This window comes from Scyliorhinus torazame, chromosome 3 (assembly GCF_047496885.1).
Source record: "Scyliorhinus torazame isolate Kashiwa2021f chromosome 3, sScyTor2.1, whole genome shotgun sequence".
Lineage (NCBI taxonomy): Eukaryota > Metazoa > Chordata > Chondrichthyes > Carcharhiniformes > Scyliorhinidae > Scyliorhinus > Scyliorhinus torazame.
In genome coordinates, this window is record NC_092709.1 from 156,396,862 (window position 1) to 156,410,626 (window position 13,765).

The following is a 13,765-nucleotide window of genomic DNA, read 5'->3' on the forward strand; positions in this document are numbered from 1 at the left end:
TGTAATAGTAATTTTCTATCTAAGTTTAATATTGAGGAATTGGGCAAAAGAACATGTGTTGTGTACGATATATAGTACCTTACAAAACTTCAGGACATCCCAAAGTACTTCACAGCCAATGGCATGCTTTTGAAGTGGAGTCACAAAGTGATGTTGTTCATAGGCCACTAAACATTTCTGGGAATGTGGGATATGGTATTCATCAGGATATTAGAGAGGCATGCGGCATGTGTAACACCGTAATAAATAAAAATAAATAATTTTTATTGTCACGTAGACTTACATTAACACTGCAATGAAATTACTGTGAAAAGCCCCTAGTCGCCACATTCCGGCACCTGAATCATGGGAGACTTCAATTTACATATAGACTGGGTGAACCTAATAAACACTAATGCTGTGGAAGAGCACAGTATGAAGTCTTACAACACCAGGTTAAAGTCCAACAGGTTTGTTTCGATGTCACTAGCTTTCGGAGCGCTGCTCCTTCCTCAGGTGAATGAAGAGGTATGTTCCAGAAATGTTTCTGGAACATACCTCTTCATTTACCTGAGGAAGAAGCAGCGCTCTGAAAGCTAGTGACATCGAAACAAACCTGTTGGACTTTAACCTGGTGTTGTAAGACTTCGTACTGTGCTCACCCCAGTCCAACGCTGGCATCTCCACATCATGGCCGTGGAAGAGGAATGCTGAAGTGTGAGGGTTGGTTTTCTAGAGCAGTATGTTGAGGAACCGACCAGTGAATGGTCGGTTTAAAATTTAAAAACATTTTATTGAAGGCATTTTAAATATATGCTTAATCACAAATATACAGAAGACATGCGGTAACAGGTAACAAAAGCCCACCCTCCCTGCACCTCACCCAACCAACACCCCCACTCAGCTTAAAGCCACTCCGGCACCTGTCTCCCCTTTCCAACTTTTCACCTCCCAACCCAAACAAAAAGTAAAATACCCCCAACCCCCTGCTGACGATTCAAAACCCCTTAAAGAAGACGATAAACCGTTTCCATCATCTCGAGGTGAACCCCTCTGCCCCTCAAATGGCGAACTTTATCTTTTCCAAATGCAGGAATTCTTGTCAAATCATTCACCAATACTCCTGCCTTCAGCGGCTCCCAGTCCACCAACACAACAGAATTTGTCTCCACCCTATCGGCCAAGACTTTGCCTCACCTGTACTCCTGGATCCTCTTGACACTCCAAATATCACCACCTCCAGATTCGAGCTACCTCTAACCCCCCCCCCCCCCCAAATCTTTGATGTTACGTCGGCAAATCCCTTCCAAAACCCTCTCAACCTCGGACATGCTCAGAACATATGTACATGGTTTACCACCTCTGACCACACACACACTGCCCACATGTATCCTCCATCCCTGGAAAGAATCAACTCATCCTGGACACCATCATGTGGGCTCTATGCACCACCTTAAATTGAATAAGACTTGGCTTAGCCCACGATGATGCTTTTGCCTTCTGCAGAGCTTTCCTCCATACTCCGGCCCTAACTCCTCCCACTTGAGCCTGACCTCCTCCACTGAGCACTCTCCCTCTTCATCAGCTTCCCTACATGTCCGCAACCCTGCCTTCCCCAATTTCATCAAAGGTCAGCTGGTGTGGGTCCAGCAGGTCGGCCAGTTGGCAAAAGTGGGCCCCAGGAAGAAAAAGTTTGAAAAACACATCTACATCACATGGATTGCAGTGGTTCAAAGAGGCAGCTCATCACCACCTTCTCAGGCAGGAGATACAAAAGTCTGAGAACACACGAATAAGACTCAAAAACAGCTTTTTCCCTGCTGTTAGAGTGGACGTGGAGAGGAGGTTCCACTTGTAGGAAAAACTTGAACCAGAGGACACCATCTCAGACTAAAGGGACGATCCTTTAAAACGGAGATGAAGAGGAATCTCTTAAGCCAGAGAGTGGTGAATCTATGGAACACTTTGCTGCAGAAGGCTGTGAAGGCCAAATCACCGAGTGTATTTAAGACAGAGATAGATAGGTTCTTGATTAATAAGGGGGTCAGGGGTTATGGGGAGAAGGCAGGAGAATGGGAATGAGAAAAATATCAGCCATGATTGAATGGCAGAGCAGACTCGAGGGGCCGTTGGCCTAATTCTGCTCCTCTGTCTTATGGACCTGATTAACACTACACCCCTTTATGCTTCACCCAATGCCAGTTTTTATGTACCTTGTGTTGCCCTATTATGTATTTTCTTTTCAAGTACTTAATGATCTGTTGAGCTGATGGCAGAAAAATACTTTTCACTGCACCTTGAGACATGTGACAATAAACAAATCCATATCAAGAGCAATTAGGGATGGCTGATCCAGTAACACCCCATAAATGAATATAAAAACACAAGGCTAGCCCAGATGTTGGGCTCCCTTAAAAAAATACCAATTTTGCCGATTCAACTGTACATCAAGTACTTTGATTTGATTTATTATTGTCACATGTATTAGTATACAGTGAAAAGTATTGTTTCTTGCATGCAGGACAAACAATGCATACCGTACATAGAGAAGGAAGGAGAGACTAGAATATGTTACAGTTATAGCAAGATGCAGAGAAACGATCAACTTCGTATCGCCTCACGTGAGGATAGTAAAAATATCTGATACCAATGACTAAACAAGTCAATCGTATCTTAACATGGATGCATGATTTGGACAGAGTTGTATTCCTCCCCAGGTCCAGACGCTTCTGTGGCACAAACCACCCCGAAGATTTAAATTGCTCCATTCCAGATACGGCCGAAAGAAAAGCAAAGTCACACTGGAAACCCGACCCTGCCCATCTACAGCTGCCGGCCTGCTGAGTTTTCGTACCATTCTCCTTTCAGATGCGCAGCACTCTCTCTCACACATACACTATGTCGCCTGCAATCACCCTCGCAGCACGTTGCACAATGACGCACTTCCGGATACGGGAGCCAATCAGCGCGGGGTGCCGGCTGTCCAATCAGGAGCGGGGAGATTCAAACTGCGAGGCGCGAATGTGATTGGGCGTGAGACCCGGGGGGGGTTTACCGGTCGCTGGGGGATGGGGATGGGTACTGGCGCCATGTTCCGCACGGGATGATGAGCAAACGGAGCGGCGGCCGGCGCCGCCTGGCCCTGGTGCGGACGTACGGTAAATACAGGGAGCGGACGGTGAAGTCTGCCAAGTGGCTGAGCCCGGGCGCGGGCAGAGAGCATCTATTCTCCTCCTCCTCGGACTCCATCAATAGCAGCAGCCGTTCCCAGAGCACGGACAGCAGCAACCCATCCTTCAACAACAAGAAAAGGTGCAGCAGCTGCCATTGGTATTTCATTGAGAACAGCCATCATTGTTATGGAGCCTGCAATAGTGATGGGTGGTTGCATGGTCAAGGAAATATTTAGGTGTTTCTACGGCTGCAGAATGACGGTTGGCTTTACCCATCTTCCTGGTGCCGGGATCAAGGATGTCACTGAGTGGTTGCAGAGCGGGAGGGGGAGTGAACATCCAGAGGTAGTGGTATATACACACACACAAATTACATGGGCACAAAGAGTCATGTGGCCCCACAGCCAGAATTTAGGGAGCTGGTAGGAAATCGCAAGCAGCATCCCAAAAGTATCCATCTCTGGATTACTCCCAGTGTCACCCGCAGATGAGTTTAGAAATTCGACACTTAAGTGGATGAATTCTGGCTGGCAAGATGGTGCACAAGAGAGGGTTTTTTAGATTCTTGGCACATACGCTTTCAAAACGATAACTTGCCACAAATGGGCGGCAAGGTAGCACAGTTCCAGCGACCCGGGTTCGATTCCCGGCTTAGGTCGCTGTCCGTGCGGAGTCTGCACGTTCTCCCCGTGTATGTGTGAATTTCCACTAATAAGGATTATTATTGTTAATGGGGAGGGTGGCATGGTAGCACAGTGGTTAGCACTGTTGTTTCATGTCGCCAGGGACCCTGGTTCCATTCCCGGTGTGAGCCACAGTCTGTGCGGAGCCTGCACGTTCTCCCCTTGTCTGCGTGAGGTTCCTCCGGGTGCTCCAGTTTACTACCACCAGTCCCGAAAGACGTGTTTGTTAGGTGAATTGGACATTTAAAATTCTCCTTCCGTGTAGCTGGAGTGTGGCGACTAGGGATTTTTACAGTAACTTCATTGCAGTGTTAATGTAAGCCTACTTGTGATACAAATAAAGGTTATTATTATGTTGTTAGACCTGCTTAGTTTTGCCAGCATTTCCTGTTTATATTTGGGGGACTGATCGTTGTATCATCAAGTTTGGTTTGGGCATGGAAAAGGATAAACAAACATTCCATCATAAGAATAATTAGCTGTGGGACAGCCAGTGTCAATGGGGTAAGAATGAATCTGGACCTGGTAAATTGGAATCAATGGTTGGCAGGTCAAGTAGTACCTGAACAATAGACTATATTTTAAAGAAGGGGTAATTCGGCACAGTCAAAGTATATTACCAAGAAGGCAGGGCAAATAATCCCAGAGCTTCCTGGATGACAAATATAGAGAATAAGGTGAAGACCAAAATGCTTGCTTATGACAAACATCAGGTGGATAATATAGCGGAGAACCAGGTTGAATATCGAAGGAACAGAGTGGAAGTGAGAAAACAGATAAAGGAAAGGGAGAGTATGAAGCTAACATAAAATGTAATCCCAAGGTTTTCTGTCAGCCTTTAATAGTAGAAGGGTGGTAAACGAAGGAAGTCCAAGTAAGGGCCAAAAAGGTATTTTACACTTGAGTTATTAAATTAATACTTTGCAGCTATCTTTACCAAGAAAGATGATGCTACTCAAGTCACTGAAAGAGGAGGAAATTAGCATACTAAGACAATTTAAAACTTATAAGAAGGTGGTATTGGATAGGTTGTCTATATATAACGTTGATAAGGCACCAGGTATGAATGAAACGCATCCAAGGATACCGAGGGAGGTGAGAATGGAAATGGCAGAGGCACTGGTCATAATTTTACAACCTTCCTTAGTATCGGGGTAGTGCCAAAGGACTGGAGAATTGTTCAAAAAATGGAGTAAATAGAAGCCCAATAACCACAGGCTAGTCGGTTTAACTTTGGTAGTGGGAAAATTAATAGTCACTTGGCCAGATTGGGGTTTATTACGGAAAGCCAGCACGGACCTATTGAGGGCAAATCATATTTAACTAACTTGTTGGAGTTTTTTGAAGGTATATCAGAAGAGATGTTTATGAGGGTAATGCTGTTGATGCGATGTACAGGGACTTCCAAAAGGTATTCGGTACAGTGTTGCAAACAGAGTTGTGAGCAAAGTTATAGCTCATGGAATAAAACGGCAATGGCAACATGGATATGACATGGTTGAGTGACAGAAAACAAGGGAGTAGTGGTTAATGTGTTTTTTGGGCTGGAGGAAGGTTTGTAATCAATTTTCTCCAGGCCGGTGTCCGAACCCTCGCCTTTCTATCTTATTGGACTGGAAACATACTGTTGTCCTTCCCTGGGATCATCTAAACATGACCCCACACCCACAGCAATGTGGACATCTCTTAACTGCCCTCTGAAATAGCCCAGCAAGCCATTCACTTGGGCCATATCACTACAGTAAAATCAAAAAGGAATTCCCACACTGTGGGAGTACCTGCACCATATTGATTGCAGTGGTTTAAGAAGGGCAATTAGGGACGGGCAGAAAATGACGGTGATGCTCACATACCATCAAAAAATAAAAAAAGTTATTTTTTACTGCTGTATATTATATGACAAGGCACTTCATATTTCAAAATTAGTTATTTATGTTGGTAAATCAATTTGCACACAGTGAGAATCTTCAACTATTGGGAATCTGGCAGGGAGAATGTTGCATGTGGTAGTCTCTAATGTTTTTAAGTTGATTCATGAGCTCCAGGCTACCTGTTATTTAGTGGTTTGGGTGATTGTGTTCCATGTTTATATAGACTTCAAGCGATTATAGCCCCTCTTATTATTTGAAGAAGCTGCTTCTCTATTTCATTTCAGTCCCGAGTTCCTGATGTTTGGCCACCTGGTGAATTGCATTTGAAAGTTACAAGTTTTCGATTACTCCTACTTGGGAAATCTTTCAACGCTTCAGATGTGCTTAAAGTTGGCTTCTGTAGTTCATGTTATGATGTGGCGATGCCGGCGTGAAATGCTGCCTGCATGATTTCAGCCTTCCCTATATTTTGGGATTATCTTGCCTTTTTTCCCCTCAAAGATTAGTGCAGGACAGGTAGGCTGGACAACCTCCTAATCAGCCTGGCCAACGTGACCATTAATTGGTCCAGGTAAAGCACAATTAACAGGAGTGCTTTTTTTCCAGATAGCTGCTTCTCCTTTATGGCCTCGTTTGCTCCTGGATTTTCTTGGAGAGGGACCACACGTTGACTGGTTTTCTGTCACTGGCGATAAAAGGAGAAGCTGAGTGCATAATTAATACAAGGAACTATATTATAATTGGAAATGTTTTTTCTTTTAGTTTTGTTACCATTGAGAACTGTTTGTTCTGTACATTTATAATTTACTGTTCCCAGTTGATTTTGACCATTTATATTGATTAATCAATAAAGTAGAATGGTCAAACAGCAATTAACCTAGATTTTCAGGTCTTGTTGATGACTAGGAAAATCATACTGGCATGTGATACATCAGTAAAACATTGTTCGCGATAAGAGTTCTCTGATCAATCCGTATTGCTATTTTTTACCTAGATGTTGGGAAGGGCAGTGATAGATTGATTCATTGATTTATTGATGTTTTTAGGTACTAAGTGAGTGCCTAGCTAGAGTGGAATTATTCAAAATGCCATGACTAAAAAGATAGCACACTGGGCTAAATTGCTGGCTTTTAAAGCAGACCAAGGCAGGCCAGCAACCTGGTTCAATTCCTATACCAGCCTCCCCGAACAGGTGCCGGAATGTGGCGACTAGGGGCTTTTCACAGTAACTTCATTTGAAGCCTACTTGTGACAATAAGCGATTTTCATTTCATTTTCAGTTATTGTTTCAGCTAATTAATTAATTATTGAACTTTAGGGTCTTGTCTGTAGAAATGTAGACATTGTTTCAACAATTGTTTCATATAATGAATAGACTATTGTATTTCAGTGCATTTAGCAATGAGAATATATCAACTCATTAGTTACAGCAAGGTCTATGGTCAACAGTGGCATGAGAAACCTATTCTCATGAGGCTGCGCATGTAGGCACTGAATTATTCCTGATGGATTCCAGTCAATCTTAAGTAATGGACAATGTTTGATTAATAAATCATCCTCTAAGTAACAGACATCTATTTTAACAAATGAGGAGGTCTCAGCTGAGTATTAGAAACTAATGAGAGTAAATGAGGGATTATACCATCGATAAGGATTCCCTTAAAGTAAGGCCTCCTGAGTTCCTGCCTTCTTGAATCATCTTATTTGTCATGTATTGACCAACTCGTGTATCGTTTGATATTTTGTTTCTAAGTTTTGATTTAGTTTATATGCAAGTGTATTCAAGTGAATAATTAGAAATAAAATTATATTTTCAACACCTCTAATCTGGAAATGTTGACGTTTTACATAATTCTGAATTTGTTTCAGGCAACGGAAAGTATTGCTGAATGTTTCAAATGCTAAATCAAATGCAAAACAAAAGGCTGGAAAACAAACAAATGGCAAAACTTGCACGAGAAAAAAACCTTATCCACTCAGAAATCAAAATCATAGCACCATTTCCACAGAAGGTGAAAGCCAGGAAGACTGCATTCTTGTGGAAGACAAGGAAAATTATTTTGCTCCTGTTACTAGGTACATAATCTTTGTAGCCAATTGAGACAAAGATGGCCATGTTCTTCATCTGGGGTGTTTGGTAGGGTTCTGGTAGGCACATCGGTGACCAAGAAGCAGATTATGTTGAACAGTTTCTGATTAAAGATTTGGTTAGCATATCCATAGATCCATCAATTTTATTTCTGCAATTATTAACTCCTGTCGTGTCAGAAAATGAATTACTACAGAAAAAGAGTGTACCAGCATGAAAATGTGAAGGGAGATATCCAGTTGGGGTTGCATCATTGCCATAGGGTGCCCATCAAAACACATTTTGGGGAAATTAAGCATTTTCCATTTATTCAAACTAATGGATGAAAGTTAGTGTTTTGTGATTCACAGTTTCCTGATTTGTGTCACTGGGGGATATGGTGATGTTCCTGCACTGTCAAAAGGGAACTCTCACCTGTGGTTATTATTGCAGAGGTTGCATTAACACTAAATTTAACAAAAATCCCAGGCAAACATTAAGTTGTATAGAATCCATTGATGATCTACACATTATAGCACCTTCTGCTAATTTACTAATGTAGAATTAAATAGGAGCTATTCAGGAAGTGACTTGAAACTGAAACCTTCAATACTAGGCACCAAATAATTTTTTAATCTGACGCAAGTGCTGTCCTTGGCTTATTTAACAGATTGAAATCAATAACAATATTGAAAATCTCATCATATGAATGCATATCAATATGTGAGTCTTAATTCAGCCTTTCAGATAACTTCTACAAAAGTCAAATCAGTGACAGAACAATGTTGTACAGCTCCAGCCAAATATAGAACTTTCTTTTTGAACAATGGAGTGTTTTTTTACAGGCCAGTGGACATAAACCTGAAAATTTAATAAATTACACACCATTTTCCAGTGTTTTATCCATTCTGGTATTAGTGAGCAGGGTCTAATGTGTACGACTCCTTTCAAGAGTGGGGAGAAAGCTTTCCAAAATGACACAAAAAGGAACTAGGAACTGAGAAAGAATTGAGTGTTTTTGCTTCTATAATTTTAACAAAGCTTCTTAATAACTTTATCTTTAACGCTCTATAAGGAATGAATGGAGCTTTGTTGTTTTCCAAACCTAGCTGAGTAACTCTTAGATATATATTGCACGTTGTTTGAGTTCAAACGGATTATTGTAAAACGACATGGCTTTGTGAATTTTCTAAATTCTTAATGGAGATAAGATGGTTAGTGTGGGTTTAAATGTTTAATTACTTGAGATTGGCAAACAAATCAGAGACACCATGGGGGAAAGCTTGTTTTTGAACATTGTGCACAGCCTTTACAGGTAGTGGATACTGATTAAGCAGCATTCAAATGAATTTTATGAAAAGGAAGTTAAGACCGAGATGAGGATAAGTGAAACCCTGGAATTCTTTACTGTGGAGGCCATGTGGTGAAGTATGTTCAAGGCTGAGTTAGACAGATTTTTAATCAGTCAAGGAATGAAGGGCTCTGGGGAGAAGGCGGGAAAGTGGAGTTGAAGATTAACATATCGGTCAGTCACAATTTCATTGAATGGTGGAACCGACGTGATGGGCTGAACAGCCTACTTTTGCTGCTAAGTCTTATGGTCTCTAATGTAGCACCTCCTCAAATGCCTTTGAAAATCCAAGTACACCACATATGCATGTTCCCCATTATCTACATTTCTTGTTTGTTAACTTCCTCAAATAATTCTATTAAATTAGTTAAACATGATTTCCCTTTCCCAAAAACACATTGACCCTGCCTAATTGTGTTATGACTTTCTAAGTACCCTGCTCTAAATTTCTTAATCATACATTCTAGCTTTTTTCATATGGCAGATGTTGGCTAAGTAGCCTGTAGCTTCCTGCTTTCTGTCTCCCTCCTTTCCTGAAGGGTGTTGCAGTCGCTCCTAACCAGGGGGACACGGTAGCACAGTGGTTAGCACAATTGCTTCACAGCTCCAGGATCCCAGGTTCGATTCCCTGCTTGGTCACTGTCTGTGCGGAGTCTGCACGATTTCCTCAGTCCAAAGTTGTGCAGGTTAGTTGGATTGGCCATGCTAAATTACCCTGAGTGTCCAAAAAGATTGGGTGGGGTTACTGGGTTACGGGGTTAGGGTGGAGGTGTGGGCTTAGGTAGGGTGCTCTTTCCAAGGGCAGCTGCAGACTCGATGGGCCGAATGGCCTCCTTCTGCACTGTAAAATTCTTACCTCCTTTATTGTACCATTCTATGATTCTAATATGTGGTTTAGTGTAGATAGCCAAGACTTCAGCATAGATGTTTTAGCAAATTAGATTTTAATAAGTTTATTTATGGCTAGTTATTAAAATTTTAATAGCTGCATTATTAACACCTTTTTTCTTTTCTTCCTCTACATTTTTGGTGGAATGGCACTATAAACAAATGCAAATAAACCAGGAGCAAAGCTGAACAAATTCCAAAGCCATCTCCACAACTAAAATATGTCACTTATCGACGGAAACGGCGGAGTTGTAAAATTGTTTCAAATCAAATTTTAAATACCCAGTTTCAAATGAGAAGAAAGGTAAGGTTTCTTTTTCCTTAGACTAATTTTGTTAGCAATGTCTATCTAAATTATTTTATTGTGGAAGACTTCACTTGAGTTGCAGCAGAATGGTTTGCTTAATCATGGAACAAAAACATTTCCTCTTTTAGTTTACTGATGAATCAGCTATGTTACTGTCAATAGCATGGGCAGAGCAGTGAAAATCTGTAAGCTAAATTTAGCAAGGAAATAACGTTACAAAATTTGTCTCCATCTTCCTCATCCTTCACTCTCCATTGCCTTGTAGTAAAGGGCTGAGTTAACTAATCACTAATGTGGTATCTGCACCTAATCTTTGTCCAGCAACTCCTGGTGAAATGTGTTGATATAAGGATGTTAGCTGAGAATACATTAATTTTGTATTTGGTGACCTCTACGTGTTAATTGATCAAACGTCCAGTCTTGATTTGAGCTTGAAGACTGACTGTTACAATGTGTCTCTGAAGAACTTTGTTCGTGCTTGTTGTGAAAAGGTACTTCAGCAAGAGGCAGAGAGGAGAGAAAATTAAAAGAGGTAGTTTTGTGCAGAACTTTTATTTTGTCCCATCTGCTTTCCTGTGTTGATTACTGGACATTTTAAATTTCTGACCTCAAATCAAAAGACAAGACCATCTGTATGTTTCCAATGGTTGTCCTGGTGAGATGGATACTAAAATCAACTAATTCAGCATGGAACAAGGCTGGAACCTGATGCATTCTTGGTGTGTCATCTCTGGACTCCATATGGTACTCTTTTTTTTGAACAAAATTCTAATTAAGGGGCAATTTCGGGTGGCCAATCCACCTACTCTGTGGGTCCGAAACCCACGCAAACACGAGGAGAATGCAAACTCCACACGGACAGTGACCCAGAGCCGGGATCGAACCTGGGACCTCGGCACCTTGAGGCAGCAGTGCTAACCAGCCAATCCACCTACTCTGCACATTTTTGGGTTGTGGGGGTGAAACCCATGCAGACACTGGGAGAATGTGCAAACTCCACATGGACAGTGATCTGGGGCTGGAATTCAACCCGGGTCCTCAGTGCTGTCAGGCAGCAGCGCTAACCACTGCACCACCGTACCACCCCTCATGTTTCATCTTATTCAGTCATTGTCAACCTGTTATTCTTGAGACCTTCTATTGATTTACATGTATTGTAGCACAATAAAATGAACAAAAGGCATACTGCACATAAATGACTAAAATCTACCTCAACAATAATCCATGTGCAGCCATTGCATGTACAAGCTGTATGTAATTATATATTTTTCAGAACATATTGACTACAGACCCCTTTCACTAACCTGACCTTCTTGAGGAGAGCACGGCACTATTCTGTTGATTTTTCTTTATTGGGAATGGAGGAGGAATGAAAGTTTAAAGTGATGCCATTAACTTATTTTAATACATTGCAAACTTACTTGGGGTTTAACTCATTACCAGTTTGCTATGTTGTGGTTGATTATGAATGTTGGGTGTGTTCATATGAACAAAATGACTGCAGATCCATCAGGTTGATTGGGATTGTCTGGATGCCATGTTCATGTGGGCAGGGCAGAGCTGTTTATCCATCTCTATAATTATGGCTGTTAAAATAAGATAAATTTCTTCTCTCCTCACACGCTCTACTTTTAAGTTTGTGTGACAGATTTATATTAGACTTAAGACCACAAGGACATTGTAGATGCAGAGAGTTATTTACACCAGGTGTGTTTCAAGGTTCAGGTTAGCTTGTACTCTTTATAGCACTGTCTTTTAACCCTATAAAGTATCCGAAAATAAGCCACGCTGAAGTTTAGAATGCAGTGACTGAGGCTTGCAGCCAATAAAGAAAACTACCCATGTGGGTATGGAGATAGTTGAAGAGCACAGAGCAAAAGGATAGGAGTAAAAAGGTTTCTCAAACTGGAAAGAGGTGGGGACTGTGTTTTTGTTGGGGCCACTTATTTTGACCTAGACTTGGGATTTGAGGGAACAATATCAACATTTGCTGACATTGTGTAAGATTGCAGGAGGAAGAAGGCTATTAGGACGAGTAGGTCGATGGAAAATACAAAAAGAAGCATGCCTGTTAGAATAAACCCAGGGCTGGTTTAGCACAGGGCTAAAGAGCTGGCTTTGAAAGCAGACCAAGGCAGGCCAGCAGCACGGTTCAATTCCTGTACCAGCCTCCCCGAACAGGCGCCGGAATGTGGCGACTAGGCGCTTTTCACAGTAACTTCATTTGAAGCCTACTTGTGACAATAAGTGATTTAGGCAGCATGGTAGCATTGTGGATAGCACAATTGCTTCACTGCTCCAGGGTCCCAGGTTCGATTCCGGCTTGGATCACTGTCTGTGCGGAGTCTGTACATCCTCTCCGTGTGTGCGTGGGTTTCCTCCGGGTGCTCCGGTTTCCTCCCACAGTCCAAAGATGTGCAGGTTAGGTGGATTGGCCATGATAAATTGCCCTTCGTGTCCAAAATTGCCCTTAGTGTTGGGTTGGGTTACTGGGTTATGGGGATAGGGTGGCGGTATTGATCTTGGGTAGGGTGCTCTTTCCAAGAGCCGGTGCAGACTCGATGGGCCGAATGGCCTCCTTCTGCACTGTAAATTCTATGATAATCTATGATAATAAAGAATTGTCAAGGGGCATCTTGACAAATACATGAATAGGATGGGAATATCATAGAATTTACAGTGCAGAAGGACTGCACCGGCTCTTGGAAAGAGCACCCTACCCAAGGTCAACACCTCCACCCTATCCCCATAACCCAGTAACCCCACCGAACACTAAGAGCAATTTTGGACACTAAGGGCAATTTAGCTTGGCCAATCCACCTAACCTGCACATCTTTGGACTGTGGGAGGAAACTGGAGCACCCGGAGGAAACCCACGCACACACGAGGAGGATGTGCAGACTCCGCACAGACAGTGACCCAAGCCGGAATCGAACCTGGGACCCTGGAGCTGTGAAGCAATTGTGCTATCCACAATGCTACCGTGCTGCCCATTGACCCCTCTATCCTGGGAAAAAGCCTCTGACTATCCACTCTGTCTATGCCCCTCATAATTTTGTAGACCTCTATCAGGTCGCCCATCAACCTCCTTCGTTCCAGTGAGAACAAACTTGAGTTTATTCAACTTCTCCTCATAGCTAATGCCCTCCATACTAGGCAACATCCTGGTAAATCTCTTCTGCACCCTCCATATCCTTTTGGTAGTGTGGCGACCAGAATTGAACACTATACTCCAAGTGTGGCCTGACTAAGGTTCTATACAGCTGCAACATGACTTGCCAATTTTTATACTCAATGCCCTGGCCAATGAAGGCAAGCATGCCGTATGCCTTCTTGACTACCTTCTCCCCTGTGTTGCCCCTTTCAGTGACCTGTGGCCCTGTACACCTAGATCTCTCCGACTGTCAATACTCTTGAGGGTTCTACCATTCACTATATATTCCCT

General features: G+C 42.4%; 1 protein-coding gene across 1 annotated transcript in view; it reads left to right on the forward strand.

Moving 5' to 3' along the window:
* The first annotated feature begins 3,039 nt into the window (after nucleotides 1–3,039).
* The window catches only part of haspin (histone H3 associated protein kinase), a 101,880-nt gene continuing 91,154 nt past the window's right edge, over nucleotides 3,040–13,765 (forward strand). Inside the window, exons 1-3 of the mRNA XM_072496446.1 lie at nucleotides 3,040–3,291; nucleotides 7,576–7,782; nucleotides 10,191–10,317. Coding sequence (XP_072352547.1) covers nucleotides 3,083–3,291; nucleotides 7,576–7,782; nucleotides 10,191–10,317 — 543 coding nt within the window. The 5' untranslated portion in view covers nucleotides 3,040–3,082. The remainder of the gene's footprint in view (nucleotides 3,292–7,575; nucleotides 7,783–10,190; nucleotides 10,318–13,765) is intronic.